Source organism: Scheffersomyces coipomensis, assembly GCF_036884675.1.
Source record: "Scheffersomyces coipomensis strain NRRL Y-17651 chromosome Unknown DFJ63scaffold_2, whole genome shotgun sequence".
NCBI classification, from domain to species: domain Eukaryota; kingdom Fungi; phylum Ascomycota; class Pichiomycetes; order Serinales; family Debaryomycetaceae; genus Scheffersomyces; species Scheffersomyces coipomensis.
In genome coordinates, this window is record NW_027042893.1 from 1 (window position 1) to 22,513 (window position 22,513).

At 30.7% G+C, this 22,513-nt stretch overlaps 9 protein-coding genes across 9 annotated transcripts; 2 read left to right on the plus strand and 7 right to left on the minus strand. All coding sequences in view use genetic code 12, as the record gives it.

Moving 5' to 3' along the window:
• Positions 1 to 2,584, minus strand: UBP13 (ubiquitin-specific protease; the record flags this gene model as incomplete). Its single annotated transcript, XM_064908893.1, has 1 exon — positions 1 to 2,584. A coding segment is annotated over exon 1 (2,340 nt), but the record flags the coding sequence as incomplete, so codon positions are not given.
• Position 2,585: 1 nt separating this feature from the next.
• Positions 2,586 to 3,628, minus strand: DFJ63DRAFT_54104 (uncharacterized protein). Its single transcript, XM_064908894.1, has one exon. It carries the CDS (start codon positions 3,313 to 3,315, stop codon positions 2,821 to 2,823), a length of 495 nt encoding a protein of 164 aa, XP_064763186.1. The 5' UTR covers positions 3,316 to 3,628; the 3' UTR covers positions 2,586 to 2,820.
• Positions 3,629 to 3,941: 313 nt separating this feature from the next.
• Positions 3,942 to 5,366, plus strand: DFJ63DRAFT_333485 (uncharacterized protein; the record flags this gene model as incomplete). The annotated part of the gene is made up of 1 exon (XM_064907863.1): positions 3,942 to 5,366. The coding sequence occupies one exon, from the start codon at positions 3,942 to 3,944 to the stop codon at positions 5,364 to 5,366; it is 1,425 nt and encodes a 474-aa protein (XP_064763187.1).
• Positions 5,367 to 5,442: 76 nt separating this feature from the next.
• On the minus strand, positions 5,443 to 7,362 carry DFJ63DRAFT_54456 (uncharacterized protein). The gene has a single exon (XM_064908907.1). It carries the CDS (start codon positions 7,197 to 7,199, stop codon positions 5,520 to 5,522), a length of 1,680 nt encoding a protein of 559 aa, XP_064763188.1. The 5' UTR covers positions 7,200 to 7,362; the 3' UTR covers positions 5,443 to 5,519.
• A 163-nt stretch (positions 7,363 to 7,525) lies between these two features.
• Positions 7,526 to 9,715, minus strand: DFJ63DRAFT_311185 (putative serine/threonine protein kinase; the record flags this gene model as incomplete). The annotated part of the gene is made up of 1 exon (XM_064905713.1): positions 7,526 to 9,715. The coding sequence occupies one exon, from the start codon at positions 9,713 to 9,715 to the stop codon at positions 7,526 to 7,528; it is 2,190 nt and encodes a 729-aa protein (XP_064763189.1).
• Positions 9,716 to 11,084: 1,369 nt separating this feature from the next.
• DFJ63DRAFT_284682 (uncharacterized protein) lies at positions 11,085 to 13,583 on the minus strand (the record flags this gene model as incomplete). The annotated part of the gene is made up of 3 exons (XM_064904830.1): positions 11,085 to 11,305; positions 11,513 to 11,704; positions 11,870 to 13,583. The coding sequence occupies 3 exons, from the start codon at positions 13,581 to 13,583 to the stop codon at positions 11,085 to 11,087; spliced, it is 2,127 nt and encodes a 708-aa protein (XP_064763190.1).
• A 494-nt stretch (positions 13,584 to 14,077) lies between these two features.
• On the minus strand, positions 14,078 to 16,371 carry NAR1 (Nar1p). Its single transcript, XM_064908908.1, has one exon. It carries the CDS (start codon positions 16,199 to 16,201, stop codon positions 14,573 to 14,575), a length of 1,629 nt encoding a protein of 542 aa, XP_064763191.1. The 5' UTR covers positions 16,202 to 16,371; the 3' UTR covers positions 14,078 to 14,572.
• A 1-nt stretch (position 16,372) lies between these two features.
• Positions 16,373 to 18,279, minus strand: DFJ63DRAFT_54110 (uncharacterized protein). The gene has a single exon (XM_064908895.1). It carries the CDS (start codon positions 17,857 to 17,859, stop codon positions 16,462 to 16,464), a length of 1,398 nt encoding a protein of 465 aa, XP_064763192.1. The 5' UTR covers positions 17,860 to 18,279; the 3' UTR covers positions 16,373 to 16,461.
• A 420-nt stretch (positions 18,280 to 18,699) lies between these two features.
• KEX2 (kexin) lies at positions 18,700 to 21,456 on the plus strand (the record flags this gene model as incomplete). Its single annotated transcript, XM_064905714.1, has 1 exon — positions 18,700 to 21,456. The coding sequence occupies one exon, from the start codon at positions 18,700 to 18,702 to the stop codon at positions 21,454 to 21,456; it is 2,757 nt and encodes a 918-aa protein (XP_064763193.1).
• Between the last annotated feature and the right edge of the window lie 1,057 nt (positions 21,457 to 22,513).

Genomic DNA, 22,513 nt, shown 5'->3' on the forward strand with positions numbered 1-22,513 from the left:
ACTTGCTTTACGTTCCATATTGGTATCGACTTTACTTTCTCTTCTCTTTAAACCTCCAACCCAAGTCTTCTTTTCTTTGGATTCCTTAATACTTTCAGTCTTGACTAAATTATGATCTTCTTTTGTAGATGGATTTGCATTAGGATTAGTATTGCTAATGGTAGTAGCTGTAGACCCTGATGTATTGATTGAAGTTGTATTGGCCACAGCAGATGAACCTTCAAATTTGAAACTCTTCTTAAATAAACCACCACCTGTAATACTACTCTTTCTATTTTGTACATCAGTTGAACTAATGGAAGAATCCTCAGATTTTGATTCATCATTGGAAAAATCAGTATTAGATGATTTTTTAGCGTTAGTACCTGATACATCACTTACAGTGGTAGCATTGTCTACTAAAGAATAATCATCACCATGATAAATATCATTAGTATTGAATCCAAAATTAATACAATCATCAAATTCATCAACATTAGCTGGTTTTTGAGTACATTTGGAATAAAATAAAATATAAGCACTTGCTAAACCAGGTCCATTACCGAAAAATCTCATTACATATGAATCTTCAACTAATTCAACCGTTTCATCATCGAATAATAACCATAATCCAGCTTTGATTTTACAAATTGAGATATAATGACCATGCATTGGACCACCCCCAATATGAATCACTAATGCATATAACTCATATAATGAGAAATCCTTTTCATCATCCGTAGTATTAAATAATCTTAATTTGAAAGGATAACTGATTGAATCAAATAATTTAACCATTTTATCTACTTTTTCATCATATTTAAATCTTTTAAAATTGATAACTAAAACTTCAGGTAATTTCTTTAATTTAATAGTCTTAATAGCTTCTTGTAATGATGAACATGTGTTACAATAGAATTTATTTTGATTTGTTAATGTTTCCAGTTTGGAGAAATTATTTAATGAATAACTTAATGAATAAGAACTTTCACCAGGAGGAATATCAATTGATAAATCCAAAAAGAATTCATGTTTGGAAGTAATAGTTTCACAACTTAAACATTTGGTTTCATTGGTAATTAACCCTTGAAAGATATCATTACACCAATTATTTTCCACTCCAATCTCTTTATTAAGACATTCAATGATTTCATTAATTAAATAATTAAAGAATTCATGAGCATCATGATGCATATTATTTTGACGAAATAAATAATTCTTTTCTTTTAATTTCAGAATAAAATAGGTAGGTGATACCACTCCAATAGTTGATTTATTTTCAATCATACTTTCAAACATATCCTTTAAGGCATATAATAAAGCACTGTCGTCAGAATATTCACTAGGTAATTGTAAAGAAGTATCAAGATTGATGATTGGGCCATTAATCAAAGCTGAACGTTTACGTTGATCAGATGAAGGATTTGGATTGAATGGATTTATAGGAATACTGAGAAACGGTTCTGGATGAGGTATACCGACTATTACACAAGCTGATGTTGTATTGATGACACTTTCGTTTAGATTATGTTGTTGAGGTTGTAGTTGCTGTTGTTGTGAGAGAGGTGGAGCAGGAATATGATTTGGATTATTTCCTGCTTGTTCATTATTTAATAACATTGAAGATGATTGCGAATAATCAAGCCTTTGACCTGAATTTGCTATATTATGAGATGGTCTTGTGATTAATAAATGTAATTGTTGAAAGTCAGGATTTCTTAATATTTTTAATCTTTGATCTAAAGATAATGCTTCACAATTTTTGGCTTCCATGATATAACCGGCAAATTTTTTTAGATCCTCATTTTGATTATAATTGGAATTATTTAATAAAGTATGAGATGAATTAGATGACGAAGTATTGAATTTTAATCCGAATAAGCTTCCCTTTTTAGAAGGTTTTGGTTTATCATTAGTATCAACAGTTGTAGTACTATTGGTGGTTGACATTGCCGCATTATTAATAGATCCATTATTGGTATTAGTTGAATTATTCATACTGTTTGATAATGACATTGATGCCGGAGGATTTTTACCTTGTTCTTTAGTCTTTTTAATCACCAATTGTTCATATTTAGTAGTGAAATTATGAGTTTTAACCCCATTAACCACCAATTTTTGATCATGATTTGTTAATTTATGTTTAACTAAATTGACTCTAAAGTTTTCACTATAGAATAAACATTGAAGAATCGAATTACAATAACAAGTGTTACCAAAATTCTCCATTCCAAAGATTTTATTAGATCCATCACCATAAGGTAATTTAATATGAGTTGTTGTAGTATTACCACCTTGACTACTTATACTTGAGCCAGGTGGTGGTACAACCTGGGCGTGGGCTTGATGATGTTTTGCCATGATATTAATTGACTATGGTTTAATTGATGTCAGTCTATGAATGTGGTATATCTATAAATGAACTATCCCTAGAGTAGGATCAAACTATAAACTGAATTGAAATTTATAGTTGAATTAGATATCTCCTCATACAATTTGACATTTCAATTTAAACTTACTCGGAAAAAAATATATGAGAGAGACGGAAAAGGAGGGGAAGAACATATATACAGGAATTATTATATTACGATTAATAATTATATATTTATATATAATGAATTTTAATACATATATAAAAAGGATGCAAATGGAATTAGAATATAGAAATGAATATTAGTTAAGTATGGTAAGTAGTTGATTTTGAAGAAAACCGACTTTAAAATGAGTTGTTAAGAATTGAAAGAAAGGATGAGATTGGAGCAATGAATTTGATTGAAAATGCAACGTTATGGATATGTCAAACTATTAGAATGATGTAATATTAATAACTTATGACCCAACTTAGAAATTCAAGTATAATGGCTCCTTTAATATCACCTTACAATTCTGTTTCAAACTATTATCAATATCATTTAATTGTTGCAACACTTTTAACTTTTCATTTGTATTATAAACATACGGCAAAGTGGCATTTGTAGTAGAAGATGATAAGATAGTTTCATTATTAATCAAACCATTATCTTGATTTGTAGATATGATTGAACTATTAAGATTATTGTTCAGATGAGTTAAAATATGAGAATTGGAAAGATTATGAATAGTGGTATTGGTAGTAGTGGTGTTTGTGTTTAAGAAGGAAGTAACATCAATCAAGTTTTCATTTAAATCACTCACTATAGAGTTTAACTCATGTTGTCTCTGTTGTTGTTTTAATTGTTCTTCTTGTTGTAAATAATCATTGGAATAAAGAGCATTATTGTTTCTTAATAGGGAAGTGTTTTCATTAAATTCATCATCATTGTTGTTTCCAATTAGACATGATAAGCAAGCACCCATTGTATTGAGTATATATGATGATTAAACTATCTATAATTGTAGTTTGTATGTAGTGGTTGTAAGGTATAGAATTCTATTTGTGGTATCGTCAAACAATTTTATTTTTTGTTGTCAAAGCCGCTGCTTTCTGATCACGTGATTTTCTTTAGAAATTAATTTTATAGAGATCAAATATGGATGATTATATTGATGAAATAGATTTGAATATTGTTTATTTATAGACATTTCAATGATGATTGATTAATATTGGATAATTACTTTGTAATTCTCTTAACATTAACAAGACAACTTTCATTAAATATTAAACTATTCATTGTATTTCGATCATATTTGGTACCAAATTTAATCAAAATTAACAGTTTTAAAAACGAGTAAATGCTAGAGACCCACAATAGTCAGTGATGATATTTCAATCATGAATAAACTACTTCAGATATCTGTTATACCAATTTAAACTAGTTGATTTACTATTCATAGTATTGTAGTTATTAACTGTATTGACTGCTAAAAGGTCGTGTACTTTTTCACATATAAAATTTATATTATAAGCTCCAGCTTTAATTTTTTTTTTTCAGATAGATCTTACAGATTTATTAACCATTTTCACTAGATATTAGGCAAAACAGATGTTTCAAAGTCTAAGGAGTCCTACTTCTAGAGGCTACATACAAGCTTCCAGAATAGTGCTATGGTCTAGACTGTTTTACTTAGACTCACCATTATGTCAAGACTTCAAATTCCCTTCATCAGATAAACCAAGAGGTAACAATAATAGTAATAATAATAATAATAATAATGATAAGAAGAATAGTAATGCTAGAGATAACGCAGAAGGTGGTAACAGATTTGTCAAACACTTTGAAAATAGAAATAATAATACTAATAATAATAATAATAATAATAGACCCTTTTCACAAAATAGAAATAATAACACTTCATTCAAGGATAATAATTCTAGAGATTCTCAAAAAGCTAATGCTAGCAAATTTAATGCTAATAATAGAGAACTTGTCAATCGTAACAACCATAGAGATGATCACTACAGGGGATTGAGTGATAGAGAATTCGATCATAAAAGGAAATATCTCAAACAACAACGTGATCGTCAACAACGTGATCGTCAATCTCAACAACGACAACAACCTCAGTTTGTATTTGAATCTGGTTCAAGACAAGCCATAAGTGCCTTAAAATCTTTGATTGAAAAAGTAGCAGCTTTACAAACCAATTTCAAAGTAAGATATCTTAATCCATTTCAAAATAGAATTGATGTTCTTCATTTATCCCGAATTTCAAATACATTAGAATTAGACAAATATGGATTATCTTTGGTTCAAAATGATGGAGAAGAATTCCCATTGATTAAACGAATTGATGTGGTAGATATGGTTAAAGCCTATAGTGATGAATTAGCTGCTCTTAAAGAAAAAGAATTAATAGAAGCTGGAAGTAGAGCAGCTCAAAAGGCAGTTCAAGCTAGAAATAAAATTCTTAAGAAAAAATCAGCCAAGAAAGAATATGCTATTTCATTTAATATCAGTATTGGAGATTTAATAACCCAAAAGAAAAGAGAAATCATAAACTTGATTAATAAAGGTCAACCATTCAATCTTACTTTAGCATCTAAAACCAGATTACATAGAGATCCTAATGCAAAATCCACCACTACAGAAGGAGGCGAAGAAGAAGAATCTCAATCTGTTTATGATATAAGACAGTCTCGTGAATTCAGAGAAGAAGATGCCTTAGAAGTTGAATATGCTAGACGTTCTATGATTTATGAACAAGTGATTGAATATTTAGATGAATCTCCAGTTACTTATACTGCTACAGGATCAATGTACAATAAATTTATTATCTCAGTTACACCTAAAGAAGAATCATCATCAAATAATCAAGTTAAAAAATCAAAGAAAGATGATAATAATGAAAAGGATTTAAAAAAGCAAAAGAAATTATTAAAGCAAAAGGAAAGAGAACAAGAAAAAATTCAATCATCTAAATCAGAGGATGATTTAGATGCTTTATATCTGATTAAAATTGATCCATAATCCCCTGTATATATACTATCTTGTACATAAAACCAATGCATATATCTAAACAACTTGTATACCGTGAAAAAAAAACCTTATATTTAAATCATGTAAAAAATGCAATATAAAAGAAGAATAAAACATAAAATATTAAATATAACCTGCCCATTATTATACAATGCTACCATACCTATAACTTTCATTAGAATTCAACCCATTACTATTATTACTATGGCTAGAGCCATTAAGAGAATTCCGTTGCAATAATGTTCGTTCTTGTCGTAATTTTTTAACTTTATAACCATATTCATGACCATAGATTAATTCATCAACAATGGGATAATGTAATAATTTCTTGATTTCTAATTGATCTAAATTATAATTATTTATAATTGAACATGCCTTTTGATAATAAAGCTCATCTTCATCTAGTAATTCTTTATCATAATTAAATTCATCAGTATTTAAAATTTCACTTATTGATATACCTTGATTATTTGCTGTTAAAGACGCTATTAAAGGAGGTGAATCAGGAGGTGATATATGACTACTTTTAGGAGATGATGCATAAACGGCCCTCATTGATGTACCAGTTGAATGTACAGAAGCAGCATATTCAGAATTGGCAAATAATAACGGTGTATTGGTTGTAGGATGTACGGCATTAATTTCTGAAGTACTTCTAACATGATTTGATGAATTACTATTAGAGCTAGGTGGTGCATTATTTGGTAACCAATGTTTTTGCTTTCCATCATAATGATATCTTAATCCTTGATTTATTCTACTCATTCTACCCTTAGAATCTGGATGAGCAATTAATGCTTCAACTGAATCAAATGATTTATAATCTTTATAATAATCCCCATAAAAGGTTAATTCAAAATCATGAATTAAATCTTTGATACCAATCATATCATTAAAAGCATATTTTAATTGTAATCTACCATAAGGTAATTGAGATATCGAAAATGGATGATAAGAAAATGAATACCAATGACCAATTGAAAAGGCAATTAATTCAAAACATAATAAAGCATTTTGAATACAAACTCCAATACTACCATTTTCAATAACTGAACCATCGGCGTCATTCACAGGTAATAATTTAAATACATTTAATATACCAATAAGGACACCTTGCCAATAACTTGCAAAAATGATTAATTTAACACATAAAAATTTCCCAATTGGATTAAAAGGTTTTAAATCATTCCATAAAATCTTCCAGAACATAGCTAAACAATATAATGAAGTTGAAACACTAAGATTATATATGATGGTCAACCATAAATATACTGATTTATAACTCATATCATTGACATCATACCAACCGACTAATTCTGATAATAAAATAGCAAAACACATGATTGGTTTTAACCATACATATTGTAGGATACCTCTTTTAATATTTAAAAATGTGAATGGATCAGATATGTCCATGGGTGGGAACATGTATTTGAATATACCAGGATGATCCACGGGTTGTCTTCCACTAGTCATGATGATTATATTCCGTTCTCCATTCAACATATCTGTTAATAATGAAAAGAAGGTATAAATGACAAATGCTTCATACACTTCTCGTATTGGTTCGATGATGTATTTAACCCCCACTGACGTTTGATTGACCAACATCAAATAACAAGAGAGGGCAAACAACGGTACGATCAATTGAATTCTTATCATCAATCGTTGTTGAAAAGGTTTCCGATAATTTAGTAAATGTAAGATGATGCTAAGGAAGATTATACATGTTGATACAATTGAAGAATAGAAACATATAACATTGACCCACCTGGGTAAATGAGGTACTATCACTTTATCAGCATTGTCATCATTAAAGATCATGATGATCAATCATATAACCCTTCTTTACCTTTGCAATATACCAGTGTTGCTTCCAATGATTATAAGGCGTAAAATGATCATTTCATTTTTTTGTTTGGGTCTGTCTCATTATTTATTTTTTTGGGTTATGTTTGTGATTATGCTTAATTTGGGGTGCTCGTCTTTTTTATCAGATCTATGGACGCAAAACTTAAATTCTTATCGATACTATTTTTAAATGCAATGCAATGACTGATGGGTGAAAGTTCATTAAAATAAATATTATGTATAAGCTATAGACATAGAAATAGATAGATAGATAGATGTATATATATAGTAGCAATGACCTAAGCAATTCCTGCTTCCTTTAATTTTTTTAACCTTTCCTTTTCTAAATTTAATTTATTCAATTCTTCTTCAGTAATTAAATGATGGGTGTGATTGGTAGCATTATAGATTTCAACATTAGCAAAATCATACTTGGAGATGACGACATTCTTTTCTTCAACTTCAACTGCTGTTTCAACTTCTGTTTCATCTTCATCTTCATGATCATGCTGATTTTCTCTTGCTTCTTCAAAGACTTCATCAGCAGTATCAACTGATTGACGATCTTGTTCATGATTTAACACTACTTTTTCTAGCTTCTTAGGTTTGACATTATGACAATGATCAATTGATTTATAGAATTCATCATTAACAACATCATTCATGAAATATCTTTTCTTTGTATCAATGATTAACATATTTCTAATTAAATCTCTTGATTGAACTGGTAATAATTTCAATAATCTTTCGGGACCATTACTCCCAGGAGTGAGATTACTACTAGTGTTTGAATTTTTACTACTAACACTTAATTCACTGATACTATGATGTAAATCAACTGATTCTTTTGAACCTAATGCTAAGAATGATCTATAAGATGCATCACTTAATTTTGGAATTTTCCAAGGGAATCTATGTAATATCATACAACAAAATATTATAGCAATTGACCAAACATCAGCTAATCTTGGATCATAACCAAAATTGGTAGGTTCAAATACTTCTGGTGATAAATATGGATCAGAACCTACTACTCCTCTTGCTTTAATTAATCTATAATTAATATCTTTGATAGTAAAAACTTCTTCAAAAGGTTCTAATCTCTGAATTTCATTATCAGAAATTTCTTTTCTAAATTGAACTGCTGAACCAAAATCAATTAATTTTAAAATCCCTTGTTTATTAACCACACAATTATCTAATTTTAAATCACGATGAGATAAACCATTTTCATGTAAGAAATTAACTCCATTAATAATTTGTTTAAAATAACAGAAAACTTCATTCATTTCCATTAATCCACTCATTACTAAATTAAAAAAATCATATTCACAATATTCCATAACAATATAATAATCAGGTTCACTAACTTTTGATACCACTTTTTTCTTTAAAATTGATGAAGAAGAATTTGGACTTATATTAGGATATTCTTTAATTAATTCAATGGTATGAATTAAATTTTCATGATTTAAATATTCCCCAATTTTAAATTCATTTTTAACTTTAATTTTATATTCTAATTCATTTTCAGTAGGTAATCTTGATCTAAATCTTTTTATAGCAAATATTTTACTTGGATCTGTTTTTAAAGTTACTAAATTAACTGATCCACTAGCACCTGTTCCTAATAATTTCCCAACTGGTCCATACTTTTGATAAAGAGTAGATTCAGTATTAACAGTTGAAACAGGATTAGTTGATTGCTGCTGATTATGTTGAACTGCAGCCAATGCTTTTAGGTTTGACGTTGAAGTAGTAGGTGATGTAGATGGTTTAAGTTTCTTAAAGAATCGTTTCAACGGATTTGAATGTTGATGATGACCATGACCATGATTATTATTATTATTATTATTAGTGATGGTGGCAGAGTTACCACTATTATTATGAATTTTATGACCAGAACTATTATTTGAATTATTACTTTGATAAGAATTGGCACTACTTTGAGCATTATCGGAAATGTTTCGTTCTACATTTCTTTTTGGAGTTACAGTTTGACTACCTTGATGATTATCATTTGAATGAATAGAATCTTGATGAGATATCGGATTTGATTGATTTTCATTTGAGGTTAAATCATTGGCTGGAATTGAATCTGTAGCAATAGCTTTGCCATTGTCTGATGGAGCTGGTGATACAGTTTGTGGACGTTGAATCGGTGAGATTGATTTATTATTAATATTGGTTGAACTTGAATGCTTTTTAATCAAGGAAGGGATTGAAGTTGAAGAAGTTTGAGGTGATATGACAGAAGCTTGAGATGATCGTTTCTTTAAGAATAATCTATGACTTGAAGAATTTGATGAAGGAATGGTTTCAGTACCAATTACACGAGATGAATCATCGGGAGTAGAAGGTTCTGAAGATGGTTTGTTATAATCGGCATGATCTTCATGTTGTTGTTGATGATGATGATGATGTTTTTCTTGATTACTTGTCACTGATGATGATGACGAAGATCTTGAAAATAGTTTCTTAAACAGCATGATTCTATTGATCTATAAATGTGAAGGAACTGGTAAGCTATTGAAAAAGAAAAAGAAACAAAAAAAGACCTGGATAGTATCGGAATTGATTTTTCAACAATTGATGAAGATGGGAAGTATATGGATGGATTGAATGCAAACAATAGGATTGATTGTGGTTGATTGATTGAAATGTTTCTGACTTGAATTCTTGGTTGTAAATAAATTTATGATGATCCAATAAACGTTTCTGTTCGCAAAATCACAAAGCCTGAAAGAGACACTAAATAGTAAGTAGGTAGGTAAGTAATGTTATGACTTAGGGGTATCGTCTAAAGAGGATAAGATCAAGAAATGAAAGAAGTCAGGACGAATAATGGAATGAAAATGAATTGAACTTAGAGAGATGAAATCACTATGGTTGGTGGTGGTGGTGTTTCAGTATATTTAGGGTTTCAAAATTTAAAATTGTCTGTCTGTCTGTTGTGGTCGTTTATAAATTTTCACACTATTTAATTTTTAATTAGTGAGAAATTTTTAACTTTTACCTTAAAGCAGTAAAAACAAGAGTTGTGAACAAACTTTAGGGAAGTATAGTTAGAGAATAGTGAGTTTAGGGATCATCTCTAGTTGGCTAATCTACGTAGAGACAGTAAAGAAATTTTACCTTATTACTTGAACCCTGACAAATGAATGGGATGGTTAATTAATTTTTCAATTAAACTACTGTACTAAAGCTATTACTAATAATTGGTTCATTTATATTTATTTATTTCCTCATTCACTCCTTGAATTGATTCTATCTATACTCTTCATCTCCTTGTTACTTACTTAATTACCCCATATATGGTGATTTAAACTTTAACTTTACCTCGGACGGTAACATGAAATTAAATTCCGAAAAAGATCGATTTAAACCCGAAGTAGCCTTTTTTTTTTCTTTTTTTCTTGGGTAAATAAGCGCTGTGTCTGCCTGTCTCCGCTATTCTTGTAACCGACTTTGATTTTGACAATTATGGAGATATGAGAAACTAAAGTTATTTTTGATGAGGAAGATGAAGATGAAGATGTTATCATTACGCCAATGACGTCACATGATTCATACTTTGACACATTTTCATTTCCATCTCTAATATATCTTCTACTACAACCTTGTATAAATTACTCATCTTAACATAGTATTTGAAATACATAATTATAATATTTATATATATGTATGTATATAGGTAGTTTAATTTTTCAGTATATAGATAGTTTTTATTTTCTATAGTTTTTATTGACGTTTGATAAATATATATGTAGGGATATATTAGTATTAATTTCTCTCTCTATGTTTGTTTTTTTACGAAGTATGGTTGGGTATATAATATTAAAACAAATCTATACTTTCTTAATCATTTTGTTGGACTGAGGATGATGTTCCCTTAAGTTTTTCCCAAACACTTAATCTTCTACCATTAGTTTGTTGTCCTAATTGATCATTATTATCTGGTTTACCATTAGTATTATTGGCTTCTTCAAAGTCACGAGCAACTGATGAATGTCTAGACCCATTACTAGTCAATCCTTCATCATCATCATCATCAACTTCATGAACATGATGAGGATCATCTTCTAAAATTAAAGCATCACTATCAGTAGCATTTTCATGATCTTGTAATAATGGTACAGCAGGATTATGATCTTTACTTCCATTTGTATTACTATATTGATTTAATGTAATCAGATCAGTTCTCTTCTTCTTTTTAGATTTTGATTTCTTCTTCTTCTTTTTAATATTAACAGTAGCATTCAAATTATCAATCGAAATTTCATTACGATCATCATCACTTACATTTTCAATAATTGTCTTATGAACACCTTGAACATTAATAATCGATTCAATAATACCTCCAGTTCTAAATGATCGGGCTTCTTGATATTCAGGATTATTAACTTTACTACTACTCGAATGAGCAGTAGCATTAACTTGAGTCGGTATATCTCTCGCTATAGATGTAGTGGCACTACCTTGTCTAGTTTTATTTTCAACTTGTAAAGTATCTTCATCAATTTTTCCTCCATTAACATCAATCAAATCAATTGGATTACTCTTAGTATTATCTTCATGTAATTCACTTACATCACCTTCATCATGATGATTTTTTCCATCAGGTAATAAATACAAATGAGAACTTTCTTCATGACTACGTTTGGCTTCTTCAATAGCTCCTTCTTCATTAATATGAATGGCTCCATAACTATGAGCTCCACCTGGTGCTCTTCTATTTGGACCCGGAATAACCACTAAATTATTATCACCACTAATTGAATGTTGATGAGGCCTTTTAATAGTAACAAATGATTTGTTGGTTTCTAATGGATTTGAAGCAGGATTCTTTGGTTTCCAAGTCTTGGTGCCACCTTCAATATCTTTAGTAGTACTTTCAATTTGCAGTGGGGTAACGCCTAACTTAGTAGCTAAATCTTGTACTTGTTCTTCAACAATAATGGGTGGGGCAGTTAAAGCACCACCCGAACCACCAGCATCTAAAGAATTTCTTTTAGAATTATTACCACTAATATGATATAAATTATGTAAATAAGCAGTTAAATTTCTTTTCAGTAATGGACCTGGATTTTTACGTTTAATATTTTTATTAATATCAATATAAACATCAGATTCATCAACAATTTCTTCACCGATTAATTCTTCAATGACATCTTCCAAAGTTAAAACACCAATAGCACCAACTGGTTCACCTGGTTGTTCACTAACCACAATCATATGTGATTTACCTTCTTGGAAATAATTTAAAATATTTAAACATGAAGTGTCTAAAGCAGTTTCTGGTAAAGTAGCTAATGGGAATGAAGCTACTGGTAAAGCATCTTCAGGATCATAACTAATTAAGACACGAACTAATAACATCCCAATGAAATTTAATGGTTCATTTGGTAAATGAATTGGAATACGAGAAAAACCAGCATTAAAGATTTCTTCCACAGTTTTTGAATCTAATAAGCGATCAGCACTCATGGTATAAACTCTATCCATTGGAGTCATGATTGAACTAACTGGTTTTGCTTTTAAATCTAACACAGCACTAATAATAGTAACTTCATCTTGATTTAATCTTTCAACCCCCATTGATCTATGTAAGGTGACTAAAGTTTTTAAACCTGATTTTTTATAAACGGTACCATGATCTTCACCTAATACGTGATCTAATAATAAAGCTATAGGATAAGCAATAGGATACATGATATACATTAAGATAAGGACAAATGGAGCAAATAATGACCCCACTTCTAACCCATATCTAACACAAATAGATTGAGGAATAATTTCACCAAAGATAACAATGGAAGCAGTAGCGGTAACAACAGCAGGCCAACCACCACCTAAACAACGATCCAAGACAATAGGTAAAGTTTCGTTAGTAATAACATTTGATAATAATAAAGTAACTAAAACCCAATGTTTACCTCTACCAATCAATTGTAAAACTTTTCTGGCATGTTTTCTTTCATGAGAATCACCACTAGTGGCAATAACTTTTAAATAAACTTCATCTTGACCCATAAGACCTAAAGTTAAACCCGCAAAGACCCCACCGGCAAGAACTAAACATACTGAAGTTAATAAATTCATATAAAATTCTTCAGCAGTCATATTATTACCCGCATTAGTAACTGCAGCGATGGCAGGACCATAATTAGCGGTGGTTACAGATTCCGATAAATCATTATGATTTAAAGTAGTTGAATCACTTAGATGATGGCTTAAGATTGGTAAACCATGAATTAATTTTGTAAGTTGACTGAAAATAAAAAATAATGTTGGGATAATATTCCCGTTAACTAGAGAAACGGCATGGTTACTTCGAAAAGGTAGTTTTTTCGACATATACTCTCTATAGGGATTAATTAGTTAGTATAAAGAAGAAGGAATTTAGATGAATAACAACAATGATATCTATACTACTACTAATAATGAAGATGATAGGATAAACAAAATGAATGAAATTAGGCAATTTTCAATATATATAGGATGAATATATTTTGGAGATGAGGTTTTCCCTCACAGTGACGTTAAACCAGGTTTGAGACGAAAAACACGTTCTTAGTCCAAGACTTCTGTGTCAACTAAAGTGAGGCACATTTAAAGTGGTCGTGTGAAATGGACAAGTTCTAGACTGTTCTTTACAAAAAAAAAGGCAGCCAAAAAAAAAACCATAGTAGTATAGGATATCAATGGGGTTGAATGTAGTTCAATTCATACATACCAAACTAGTAAATGGATAGAAAGTAGGGGGAAGGTTGAGCAATTAGCTTGGAATAGCTTAGTTGAACTAAAACAGATAGATTCAGATAAAAAGATCAAAGTTTATCACACTGATTTATATGAAAACAGGAGAAAGTGGAGTTCAAATTTCTATTTTATATTTCATTTCTGTTCTGGTTCTGTTTTGTGGGAGGGGTCGTGTACTTTGGCACAGAGAATTTATATATATATGGAGTTAATAACCAATTGGGAACTAAAACCCCACGATATCAATTGGTTCTTATAAGCCATCTTCAATCTGATATCTTCTAATATGTACATAATATACACAGTTTAAGTTCATAAACGGCTTACAAATAGATTACATTACTTTCTCATTTGATTGAGTTGACAACCAACCAATCGTTCCTCCACTTCCTGGGCCTGCCTCCAATATTTTTCTTTTGTACGTATTTGATAATTTGCAACTCTTCAAATATAACCTTAAAATTACTATTTTTATTATCTATAATAAATCCCAATAAAAATAATACACATGTCTGTTCTTAAACTATAATAAATAATAATAACTAATCTCATCCATGAATGAGATAATGCAAAAGATTCAAATCTTACCATTTGGCGCCTAATAACATGGTAGCTTGATCAGTTGGTTTTTCAACTTGTTTAAACCAAGTATTGATTAATCTTTCTTGCCCAATATCAAACAGTTCACAATATTGTTGTTCCCAACCTTGTAAATCATTAACAATATTTAAATTATTAGCTAAATCAACCATTTCAATTTCACTATACTTTAAAATAACTTCTGATATCCAATCCTTTTCAGATATTTCACTCGGGTTCGTTATTTGACCTCCCCCATTAATACATCCATTAGGACAAGCCATAATCTCAATATAGTCAGCTTTTAACACATCGATTTCTTCTGCAGTTGCCTCCTCTAATCCAGTAGAAGTTGGAACCGGCGATGCACTATTACTCTTTTGAAGTCTTGCTCTACGTTTAGCCACTAATGGATTAATTCTTTTCGTAGTAGTTCCACCACTAGTTGATTTGACTGGATTTTTAAGTTTTCTAACTAAATTTTGAATATTTCTAAATCCATTTAAAACAATAGATGATGCAATTAATTTATCTTGATAATTTAATCTCATTTCATAAATATCAGAATTTTTCCCATTAACGATTTTGATTTTAAAATTCTCTATTTGATATTGAACGGGATCCTTTAATATTAAATGTTGTTGATATAATTTTAAATAATTCCATCCATACCCTCCTGATGTTGATCCTGAATCATTTGACCATGAATATTCTACTAAGGGCCAATCATTAGGAGCATATTTTCGATAAAGATTCTTAAGCGTATCATGTTCTTGTAATGGAGCCATTAATTGATATTCATCTTGATGTTGTTCTAACAATGTAACTAATTCCTTAGGAGTTAACACACAATCAACATCATTATATGATTCTTGTTCTTGGCCCTTTTCAGGTCTAGCACTTTCCAATTTCTTATCGAAACATGGCATTATAGATAAATGATAAATATTTTTCTTTGGAATGCCTAATTCTTGACTAACCAAAGTTTTAAGAATATTACCTGTAATTTGTTGAGGTGATTTAACAGTTGATAAATATGATAATACATGAGGATGTGTCTTCTCAGCATAAAGAACCCATCCAGGACATATTGAGGATAATAAAGGTGCTCCAGTATTATTTTCAGATGACTCTTTCTTCAGATTTATAATATTCTTAGCTTCTTCTATCAAACTTAATTTACGACCTAAAGAAGTACCAATAATATAGGAAAACTTTAGCTGATGGATAAATAAATTAATCAACAATTTATCAATTTGCTCGATCGATAGACTGTAAGCAGCTGCTAATGAAGCTCGAGATTGATGAGATATAGATACCACAAATACTTTTTCACGATCCTGTAATGAATTTAATAATTGCTCATATGAATGTTGTGCCACAAGCACTTCTTCTGCGGATGTTATACATCCTGAACATGCTAAACAATCACTTAACGATATTTGTGCTGGTGATAGTTGTTTTACCTTTTGATCTATTTTCGAAATTTCTAATGGATTACCATTCTTATCGATTTGAATTTCCACTTCTCCTATATTGCTTTCATCCTGTGAGGCCGGCACTATAGGTTTTATGCATGCGACAGAAGGACTTATGAAGTCATTCAAATCATCTTGACTAAGTATAGCACTCATATTATGATGTTTGGTACTGATTTCAAACTATTCTATCAAAAGAAGATGACTAATTATAATTAAATTGAAATCGTATCGCTACAAGATTTTTTTTTTTTCATCTTAAAATTTTTTGTGTCTCTTTTTGCTATTTTTGCACGCTTTAGGAAATAGGTCCCATGGATTAATTTTTCAACTTTACACAGCCGTTAATACTTTGAATATATATTTTAAATTAAATTATAAATAAGAAAACGTAACTATTTACAAAAGTCAGGTACTTAATCTTGATGAGGAGGCACTTCATCAGGAGTAGGGTTTTCTTCATCTGATAGTGAACCTAATTCAAATTCTTCCGCATCACGAACATTAACATATTCATTACTTCTTGAATTAAATCCTAATTCACCATCTTCATCATATCCTACTAATCTAAGATACAATGTGATTAATGAAATTATCCATAAATAAATCATAAATGCTGCTGAAGACACGACTAATATATAAGCTGAATGATCAGCACCTAAATCATGAACCAAGATTAATTGTTCTTCAGTTGCTGACATGAATAAAATTCCTGATAAGGTTAAACAAAATGGAGGGAAATATTGGAATGAAAGGATTTTACCATCTGTTGCACAAGCTTTATCTTTTAATAAGAACAGAATTTCAACAATTCTAAATGCACCTGCTCCCATCAATGCTAATCCAAATACAGAATGAACTTTAGTACTTATTTCAAGATGTTGAGCATGTTGAGACATGGAGTATCCCGTGAAAATTAACAATAAAGATGGGATAAACGTACGATTATTCTTTCTTGCTAAGAAGATACCTAATAAACCTCCCGCCCACCAAATTATTCCCATTGAAGTATGTTGATAATCACCCATTGACCAAGCTTCACGACCCCATCTATGTTCAGTGAAAGTATTAACTATCCCCCAAGTACACATAACAATCGAATCCCAGAATTCTTGAGATTTAAAAGATGATCTTTCAGCATTAGGATATAATTGATGTTTCCTAATCCAAGGTATAAGTAACACCAATGATAAAACAAATGAATATAATATAAAGGCTGAACCCATAATTCCATGGGCTATACATTGACCTGTATGACGGCCATAACAGAATCCAAATAATGCCACTGGTGCCATACAAACTCTTACCCAACCTACTATCACAATAATGAATGATAATACTTTAAAGATTTTATATGATATACCATATTCATTCAATTTGATATGAGGATAGAAACGATTAATGACTAAATTGGATCCATTAATGACAGTTCCTAAAAATAAGCAACTACCTAATAGAATACTTAATATCCAACTTGAGTTTCTTGAAGTAATATTTTCATGATTATCAACATTATCGGGGAATTGCAAGAATAAAGTTTCAAACACGGAGTAACCGGTTGATATGATGGTTAATAACAAAGACCAACTTAATTTATTAGCAAGTGCAAGTGTAGCTGAAATGGATGGAATGATTAACAATAAGAATAATGATAATATCCAATGAAAGGTTTTTGATCCGGGATTGACAGGATGGAATTCAACCTTCTCACCCATATCCATATCCATATCATCATCAGCTTCAGCATTGACAATTGATAACCATGATACGATCAAGCATACGACAATGATACGCTTATCAAGTTTCAATCCCATAATGTATTGATGCTGTGATCTTGATAGCTATATGCAACGTGAGATATCTGTGTTTGATTTTCTGCTCTCGATCTGTTTTTTTCTTTTTAGCGTGGGTTTGATATGATTTGGGTTCCGATTACCGCATTAGGAAGCCAAAAGTATAGCTAATTATTTACAAAGTTAGCTTATTATCAATATTTCTAATCTACTACACTGATACTATTCATAATCTCTGATGTAATACTGTTTGATTACAACTTTTTTGTATAATATGAAACTTATAAAGTGACGTACCCCTTATTATTAGATAGTGTCAATCTATTAGCGCAAAAATTAAGTTAATAAATGTCGTAAACCTGAAACAAAAAAAGAAAAAAGAAAATTGGAAAAATGTCCTCATTTCGACGTGGCATGTCGTAGGAGGTCCTAACTACTTCTGGAGTAGAATGAAAGAAAGCTTAATTAGAAGTAAGTTGAACTTTGAAACATTTTCATCAATTCTTCACTTAATTTTTATCCTTTTGATTGGTTTCTTAAGTAAGAACATTTGGCCAGTGTCAGATATTGAAGTGACATTGCCTACTAGTTTTAAATATTCATTTGGTGTCATATAGCTTTGTTGGAGAAACACACTTCTAGAGATCAAAAAGAGAGGAGCCATCCATTAAGAGTATCAAGACAAATTATCACATAGTGAATAAAATACTTAGACGAACAAGACCTTTTCCATCCATTTTGTATCAGGTTTGTATCAAGTTATATTTTAATTCCCTCGTTTGGTTGTTCTTTAATTATTATTTCACACAGTCATTTGATAATCTTTGATTCCAATTAAATAATCATCATATCTTAAATAATATGTTGCCGATTAATATATTAATCCTTATACTAGGATGTTTGCAACAGATTGTTGCTACTGGATATAATATCCCTACTAGGGACTATGACGAAAAGAATTACTTTTTACTTGAGTTAAATACTACTTCTAGTCAAAAGCCATTGATAGATTTTATAAATCAACATTCTCAAAATTATAATTACGAACATCAATTATACGGATTTGATAATCATTATGTTTTCAGTATCGATAAATCTCATTCTCATAATCAATTCTTGGGTAATTTAAATAAAATTTCCAATGATGAATCAGAAGATGAATCAAAATTAATGAAAAGATCTGATGGATTCGAAGATCATTACGATGGATTTATAAATAATGAACATTTAAAATCAATTTATATGTTACCACCTAAAAAATTATCCAAAAGATTACCAGTTCCATTCACTCCAGAAGAAGTTGAATATCAACAAGCTCAAAATAATCAACATAAAAGATTAGATATAGTCGATTCTTCTCAAGAACCAGTGAAAAAGGCAAGTGATAAGTTAGGCATCAATGATCCTGGGTTCATTGAACAATGGCATTTGATTAATACCTTGAGTCCAGGTCATGATGTTAATGTAACCGAATTATGGTATGAAGGTATTACTGGGAAAGGCATTGTAACTGCCATTATTGATGATGGTTTAGATGCTGAATCAGAAGATTTAAAAGCCAATTTTAATAAAAAGGGATCTTGGGATTTCAATGATAATACAAACATACCATTACCTCGATTATTTGATGATTATCATGGAACAAGATGTGCAGGAGAAATCGCAGCTGTTAAAAATGATGTTTGTGGTATTGGTGTGGCATATGATAGTCAAGTCAGTGGGATCAGAATTTTATCAGGTCCAATCACTGCAACCGAAGAAGCTTCAGCCATGATTTATGGTTTAGATGTTAATGATATTTATTCATGTTCTTGGGGTCCAACTGATGATGGTAGAACTTTATCTGCTCCAGAACCAATTGTCAAAAAGGCAATGATAAAGGGTATTCAACAAGGTAGAGCCTCAAAGGGTTCCGTTTATGTTTTCGCATCAGGTAATGGTGGTAGATATGGCGATTCATGCAATTTCGATGGTTATACCAATTCAATTTATTCAATTACGGTTGGTGCCATTGATTTCAAAGGTTTACATCCAAGTTATGCTGAAGCATGTTCAGCTGTCATGGTTGTTACATATTCTTCTGGTTCCGGTGAGCATATTCATACTACTGATATTAAACAAAAATGTACTGCTCAACATGGAGGTACATCAGCTGCTGCTCCTTTAGCTGCTGGAGTTTATTCATTAATTTTACTGGCAAATCCAAATTTAACTTGGAGAGATGTTCAATACATTAGTGTATTAAGTTCTGATCCTATAAATGAAGATGATGGACATTATCAAACTACCGCTTTAGGTCGTAAATATAGTCATAAATATGGTTATGGTAGAATGGATGCTTATTCAATGGCACATTTTGCTCAAACTTGGACCAATGTTAAACCTCAAGCTTGGTTTTATAGTGATGTTCAAGATGTTAAAAAGACAATTAATTTGGGACCTGATGTTGCTGAAAAGAATCAAATCATAAAACAAACTATTACCGTTACTCCACAAGATTTAAAAATTATTAATTTAGAAAGAGTAGAACATGTAACAGTGACAGTCAACATTCAAGCAAACTTCAGAGGTAGAGTTGGAGTTCGTTTAATTTCACCAACAGGAGTTATAAGTGATTTAGCTACATTCAGACCTAGTGATTCTACTGGAATTGGCTTTAAAAATTGGACATTTATGTCAGTTGCTCATTGGGGTGAATCAGGAGTTGGAGATTGGGTTGTTGAAGTGTTTGGAGATGAATCAAAACCAGGTAATATTCAAATTACCTTTGACAATTGGCAATTAAGATTCTTTGGTGAATCGATTGATGCTAATGAAGTTGAAACTTATGATTTAGATAAAGATTATGCCGCTATAAGAAGAGATAAACAGGCTGAAGCTGATAAAGAAGAACCAGTTGATGAAGCTACTTCTATAGGTGAACCATCCTCTAGTACCACTGAAGCAAATTCTAGTGAAATTGCATCTGAAGTTATCACCAGTAGTAATGATAGTGTTAGTTCAGCTCCAAGTGAAGAAGATTCTGTTAGTGAACCACCAGTGATACCAACCGATGAACCAAATGAAGATGAAATTAACCCTGAAGAACCAGAAGATGGTAAGAATAAACAATATACTGGAAATCATACTGGACAATATTTTATGGCAGTGGCAGTGATTGGTTTTATTATTGTATTAGTAGTTATGAGATTTAATAAGACACCAGGAAGTGGTAGAAGAAGAAGAAGAAGAGATGAATATGAATTTGATATTATACCAGGAGAAGATTATTCTGATAGTGATGCCTTAGATGATGATGAGTTTTTCGAAGATGATGCCGATGCTGTTGAATTAACATTTACAAGACCAGGACAAGGTCAACAAGATGATGAAAGTACGAGAGATGATGAGACCTTACCCAAGTATCAAGAACAAGATCAAGAGATGTTTGCCATTGGAGGAGAAGAAGATGATGAAAGTGCGGCAGCTACTGGAGAAGAAGAAAGGGATGCATTAGTTGAAAAACCAAAGATTAAGAAAGAAGTGTCATTTAAGACTGATAAACATGGTGATGATGATGATGAAGATAATGAAGATGATAGATTACTTTCATCAGAAGGTAGATCGAGTTCAGACTAATTTCTTGAAAAAGTTAAGTATATAATTAAAAAAGATATTATAGAAAAATAAACAAACTTTCAATAACAATGACACAATTAATAAAAAAAAGTAATAAATAATTTGCAACCACTGAAAAACGGGGTCAATGATCTGTAAATATAAAAATTAGTAACTAATCCATTCAGCCGTAGCACCCAAATGGGAGCCGTTCACCCATAAAATACGAATGTGATAAAAAATGAATGAAATTATTCAACTATTGAATATTCACATGGGCTGGTGGTATTGCAGATTGTATACCTTAGTAGACAATATTCTTTTGATTGTGATATAACCATGGTCAAGCTACTAGTGGTGTGATTAATAAGTCACCAAATTCAAATTCCTACCTTAACAAATTGGATCAAATCAAATTTATGGGGGTACCGATAATTGAAATAAAATAGAAGGTCCAGACTTTTAAACGGTGCCCCCCCCAAAAAAAGGTTTTATTTACACAAAGTTAAAAAAGTTGATTTGAACAAGTCACATGATTTTAGTAATTTAATTTTTTTTTAAATTGTCCATTATCAGCGAAATTGAATTGCCGAATTAATTTCGGATCATATAATTACTATGACATGGTAAGTGTTATAGATTTAATATTCACACAACTATAATGATGATCGAGAGGAGAATTTGATGATTTAATTGAATAAAGTGAAATTATGTAAATCAAACATGTATTTTTTTGATATCGGATAGACTGGCAAAGTTACAATCTCTATCCCAAAAACAGTATGTCCGATAAAACCAAGAAAAACCCGTCAGACAACAGTCAGTGAACAATCAGTAGTAGCTAAAAACAAAAAATGACGGATGGCGGGCGGACAGAGGATGTGCGTGTGCCGGCAATGATAAATTTTTGCAATTTTTCATAAAACTAAACTAAAATTTAGCGAGACAAAATAAATAGTTGTTGGTGGTGAGATTGTAATGGATGGTGGGGGAGGCCCATAGACTCCCGCGCACAACCAACAACATCAACTTTATTAACGTCACCATAACCCAGAACTGGTAATAACTTAGTAATAGA